Source organism: Leguminivora glycinivorella, chromosome 26 (genome assembly GCF_023078275.1).
Source record: "Leguminivora glycinivorella isolate SPB_JAAS2020 chromosome 26, LegGlyc_1.1, whole genome shotgun sequence".
In the NCBI taxonomy this organism is placed as follows: Eukaryota; Metazoa; Arthropoda; class Insecta; order Lepidoptera; family Tortricidae; genus Leguminivora; species Leguminivora glycinivorella.
Window position 1 is genome coordinate 2100927 of NC_062996.1, and position 6000 is coordinate 2106926.

The following is a 6000-nucleotide window of genomic DNA, read 5'->3' on the forward strand; positions in this document are numbered from 1 at the left end:
TTTCAGCTCCTTGTCGCAAGCTAGAGGAAGCGTAAAACCGTTACCTTCGAGCTTTCAACTTAGACCTTCGACGTTCTCTCCACGGATGATCCTGGCGCTCTCCGATACACAACACTTATTGAAATGATATTAAACTACGGGTGATGGTGCTTTTAATGATTCACTGCGAGAAATAGCGAGACTAGCTAAGGTGATGGTGGCTGTTCGCGAATCTGTTGCGTACTGGCTCTGTCAATTGCATGACAGAGCAACCGTTTTTTTTTTAATATTCGAATTTCAACCGTGACAAAGTGTTGCCACAGTTAACATGAAAAAATATCCGAAAAATGATGGGCAAAACTGAACATTCCGCCCACCAAAATACACTAGTATTTTGACGTAGTGCGAGAAAAAAAATAATAAAAAAAAAGAATGGCGAAAACGATACGGATACGAAAACATTAAAATTAAACGAGAAAATAGACGACACAATTGAACCGCTTTAGAGCAGCAGCTACACCGGCATTGGGCACAGCTTGACCACAGGCCGTTTGTACAACCCTGTGGCAGTGCGCACGGAAACCACACGACAGATTCCATCGGATCCGGGGTGTGTCTCGACGATGCGACCCAGGGGCCATTTCATTGGGCTCGTCTGCTCGTTTATGACGAGCACGAGTGCTCCGACCTGGATGTTAGACTCTTTGTCGTGCCACTTCATCCTCTGTTGGAGAGTATGCATGTACTCCTTAGACCATTTGCTCCAGAAGTCTTGGTGCATTTTCTGCAGCAGCTTCCAGCGTTGGAGAGGGCCAACCCGGACGTCTGCCAGATCGTCCTCAGGCACGACCGACAGGGGTTCTGTGGTCAAGAAATGACCCGGAGTCAAGGCTGAAAAGTCATTAGGGTCGGAGCTGAGAGGAGTGAGTGGCCTTGAGTTCAGCAAAGCCTCGACCTGAGTTAAGACCGTCGAAAACTCCTCGTACGTCAGCCTTTGGTTCCCTATGACGCGCGAGAGGTGTGTCTTTACCGCCTTGATCCCGGCTTCAGCGAGTCCCGAGAAATGTGGGCTCCCTGGCGGGTTAAATTCGAAATGAATTGCTTCGCGTGCGGCAGCATCCTCCACGAGACGTTGGAGGATGTTGCTCGCACCGACAAAGTTTTTGCCTTGGTCAGAGACTAACCGACTGCACCGACCTCGACGGGCGACGAAACGCCGGAGCGCAGCCAGAAAGGCGTCTGAGGACAACTCCGTAGCCAGCTCAGTATGTATCGCCTTTGTCGCGGTGCAAACGAAGACGCAGATGTAGCCCTTGTACGTCTTGTTCCCGCGACCACGACCAAGGGCGATATCGAAAGGTCCACCAAAGTCGACCGCTGAGCTCGAAAAAGCCTTTAGTTGAGTGATGCGATAAGCTGGTAGGTCTCCCATGAATGGCGCAGGAGCGCCCAGCGGGCGAACCCGGAAGCATTTCATGCACTTTGAGACCACGGCGTAGATAGCCCGCTTAGGACTCATAATCCAGAAATGCTGCGCCAGCAAATTATGGAGCGTTTGGATGCCCGGATGCATAAACCGCCTGTGGTATTCGTCAATCAAGAGGTAGGTCAGACGGTTGTCGCGAGGTAGCAAAAGGGGATGTTTAACATCGAATTCGAGAGAGGCTCGCGACAAGCGTCCGCCCACCCTCAAGAGACCCGCGTCATCTAGGAATGGGCACAGTTTTTTAAATGCCTTCGGGAGAGAGTTCGAAAGACTACTTGTCACCTTCTCGATCCCCAAAGCAAAGTGGTGCTTTTGCACATGGCACACGAGGAACATGAGGGCCTGTTTAAGTTCTAGCGGTGTCAGGGGACCGCTCAACAAGTTGTTGGGCATCTTCTGATTCCTCGCGTTATATGCGAACCTGCGACAGTATGCAAGGACACGTTGCAGTGTCCTTAGCGACGAGAATTTATTCATCAGGTTGTCTGTCCATGATTCTTTCACTGAGACAGTGAGCACAGTGACCTTGCGCTCTTCGTGTAGAACGTCCAGATCCACTGCCACCGTGGACTTAGGCCAGTCAACCTTATCCAAACCTAGCCAAGATGGGCCCTGCCACCAGTTATTGTGGTGAACCAGGTCATCTGGCAAGAGTCCTCGCGATCCACAATCTGCAGGATTGTCACCAGTCCTCACGTGCCGCCAACAGTCTGGAGGGATGATATCCTGAATGTGACTCACGCGGTTAGCCACGAAAGTTTGCCATCTGGACGGGCAAGACTTTATCCACGTCAAAGCAACGCTGGAATCAGACCACGCACAAATTTCACAAATCTTGTGGAGGGGCGTCAGAGCCTCTGCAACAGATGCTATCAAGTCAGCAAGTAGAACCGCAGCCAGCAACTCTAGACGGGGTATCGACAGCTTACGAAGAGGTGCCACTCTTGATTTGCTGCAGACCAGATGAACATATCGCGTTCCATCCTCACCTGACGTCCGTAAATAGACCACCGCGCAATACCCTCGCTCTGAGGCGTCGCAGAAACCGTGGACTTCGAGCGAGACGAAATCCTTGACCATACGGCGCGGGACAGACACCGATTTCAACGAAGGAAGCTGCGCTTTGAATTCTTGCCATTCGGATGCAAGGTTCTCTGGCGCATCATCATCCCATGAAACACCTGAGACCCAGAGCAACTGCATGAGGTACTTCGCGAAGAACGTCACAGGTGAGAGGAGGCCCAGAGGGTCGAAGATTCGAGCGATCTCTGAGAGGATAGTGCGTTTAGTGCACCGTCGATCCTCGACAGACACTTTGAAGGTGAAGTCATCCGTCTGGGGTAACCACGAGAGGCCGAGAATTTTTAGTGAGATGTCCCCAATGGAGTTGAACTCCCGAAAGTCCTCGGAATATAGGTCTGAGGAGGGGACACCCTCGAAGAACTCCTGGTGGTTGGACGTCCATTTCCGTAGATGGAAGCCACCAGAAGCTAAGATGGTAGACAGCTCCGATCGAAGCTTCCGTGCTTCTTCGACAGACTGAGCTCCAGACACCACGTCGTCGACATAGATGTCTCGGTCTAGCACTGCTGAGCCAGAAGGGTATTCTTCTCCTGATTCTTTCGCCAGTTGAGCTATTGTCCGAAGAGCTTGGTAGGGAGCTGAGGACACGCCGTAAGTAGCGGTCAACAGCCGATAGTCCCGGATAGGCTCATTGACAGACGGACGCCACAGGATGCGCTGATATTCAGCATCTTCCGGGGATACTAAGATCTGCCTATACATTTGCTTGACATCTGCTGTGAACACAACACTATGCCACCGAAAACGAAGGAGCAAGTGGAAGATGTTGTTTTGCAGCTTCTGCCCTGGCAGTAGCGCGTCATTTAGTGAGACACCCCGGCTGTCCTTGGCACTAGCGTCGAAGACTACCCGAAGAGGAGTGCTGGTCGACGAGGGCCTCAACACTCCATGGTGGGGTATGTAAAAGAACCCCCCCAAATCCACCTTTGGAGGATCACATTCCTCAAGGTGGCGACAGCTTTTGTAGTCCTTCATGAAGGCTACATAGTTCTGGTAGAAGTCGGAGTTACTTAATAACTTCCGCTCCAACGACAAGAATCTCTTAAGAGCGATGGCTCGAGAGCCCGAGAAGATAGGTTTATTAGAAGTATCAGCAAAAGGTAAAGGAACGACAAATCTACCTTCTTCTGTGCGACGAAAATTAGCGAGAAAGTATTCCTCGCACAGCTGATCTTCCTTCGATAAAATGACGGTGTTCGGAGAGTTGACATCTTCCAACTCCCAGAACCTCTTAATGGAGTCGTCAAGCGATAACTTGCCCACTACCAGCTGACAACTGTTGTTACGGAACCGAGAACGACAAATGTCCGTAGTACAGTCGCCTGCGTCTCCCATCAGAATCCACCCGAAAACGGTGTTGACGGCAGTCGCCTGGCCCGGGGCCCCATGGATTAAACCTGGGCGCAACGAAGAAGCGAAAATATTGACATTCAACAATAGATCAACAGGTCCTGGAATGTGCCAGTAGGGGTCAGCTAATTCTAAGCCCCTAATATGTTGCCATGATGACAGGTCGACAAGATCAGGCGGCATCTCAGGACAAATTTTAGGCAGCAAATAAGCCTGAAACGAGAGGCTAGTATCAGCCTTCCCAACGCTCGGTGTGATGGTACATGACAATGTGCCACCAGGCTTCGACACGAGTTCACCGATACCAGTGATGGCATGGTTCCCATATTCTGCCCGGAGACCAAGTCTCTGTGCACATGCCTCACTTATGAAATTACAACCACTGGCACAGTCAAGCAAGGCCCTTACCTCAACTAAATTACCTCTGGCATTCTCCACCAATACTCTCGCAGTCGAAAATAGAGATGAAGCGGCAACATTATTGGCTACCATCACCAGAGGATTTGTTGAGCTCGATGGATGCTTCAAATTATCCACATCCGTTGCCGGGGGTACGGGCACCTTACCACTATTAAAATGCAACAGCGTATGGTGAGAGAACCGACATTGCTCACACCGCTGCTTCGACTTGCAAGACCTCATAGGATGTGACCCCGACAAACACAGAATACACAACTTGAATAAGTTGTAAGTAAAAGAGAATTCTTTTGCACATTTAAACCGAGAAGCGGGGTCATAATTCAAAAAGGTTGGACAGGATGTAAGACTATGGGCCTGTCCACACACCTCACACTTAGGAGCCGAGACTACCAAGGCTACTTTTGGCTTATTAGATGGCTTGCTACTACTTGGCTGCGGAGCACTAGCGACAAACCCCGATGCCCCTGCCGCGTCTAAGGCACGGTGTCGCTTTTCAATAAAATCCTGCAATTTACTAAACTCAGGAATGTCATCAGAGTTATGTTCTAATTCGAATTGCTCTTTAGTGTTCCTATCAAGCTTCGACCACAGTAGCTGTACAAGAAGGAAATTTTTGTCCGGTAAGTTGAAACCTTTCAAAATCGACAAATTTTCAGCAAAAACCCTATAAACCCGCTGCAGGTCACTAGCCCGAGATGCCTTCACCGGCTCACACTGTACAAGCTTCTCATAGTATGTAGTAGCAATTAATCTAGTTTTGTTATATTGCTTGTACAGCGCTTCATATGCTACCTTATAGTTGTCATCGGTGACAGGATAATTCTTTATAAGGTCATAAGCTTCGTTTTGCACACTGGACAAAAGATAATGTAATTTTTCAACCGGAGCAATGTCAGTCCGCTTGTCCACCAAAGAATTAAACAACTGCATAAATGTTACCCAATTTTCAATTTTCCCATCAAATGCTTTAATTTGCAGTTTTGGTAACTTAGGCAAGACCGGCTGCGGCACGCCCGAGACTGACGAAGTCCCAGCACAAGGCTTCCTATTCTGCAACCTCGACCGTACTGCCCTTACTTTCGAATCGAACATCGCGGTATGTGAGCAGATCTCCCTGTGTTCGGAACGAGGAGCACTACTTAATAACTTTATTTGCGCTTCATGGAAGTTCTTCGCTATAGAACACAGCTCACTCTCGTCACATAGCGCAAGTTCGGAGTCCGACAACATTTGCAAATATTCAATTCTCATTACCTGATAGTCACGAGCAATCATCACCGTGTCAACCTCTGTTCCGACAGACTTATCGCCATTCGTCATTATTACGGCGTTAAATTACACTAAAAACGGCGATATTAATATGAAATTACAACAAAACTAATATTCACAAAATAAATCACAACACAAAAGTCGGTTGATTGACACTGACAGGAGTCACAGGTGTCAGCTGACAGGTGACACTTGACAAAATTGTTGCCAGTAAAATGAAAAGTGAGTGAATGATTTTTGTTAAAGCACCATTACCCGACCAACTTTCTTGCTTACCCACAAATTTTTAACAAGTCTACCCTAAATTTTAAAGTGCGAAAAATGACAATACAAATTTGAGAAAGCGAATATTTAAACGAAAACGACAAATCATAGGCGCTTTATCAAAGTATGCGGGTCGAAGGCCAAAATGT

General features: G+C 48.5%; 1 protein-coding gene across 1 annotated transcript; it reads right to left on the reverse strand.

The window, feature by feature from the left end:
• Nucleotides 1–493: 493 nt before the first annotated feature.
• On the reverse strand, nucleotides 494–5638 carry LOC125240078. The gene is made up of 2 exons (XM_048147924.1): nucleotides 5573–5638; nucleotides 494–4246 (listed from the first exon to the last, which is right to left on the reverse strand). The coding sequence occupies exons 1-2, from the start codon at nucleotides 5636–5638 to the stop codon at nucleotides 494–496; spliced, it is 3819 nt and encodes a 1272-aa protein (XP_048003881.1).
• Nucleotides 5639–6000: the final 362 nt, after the last annotated feature.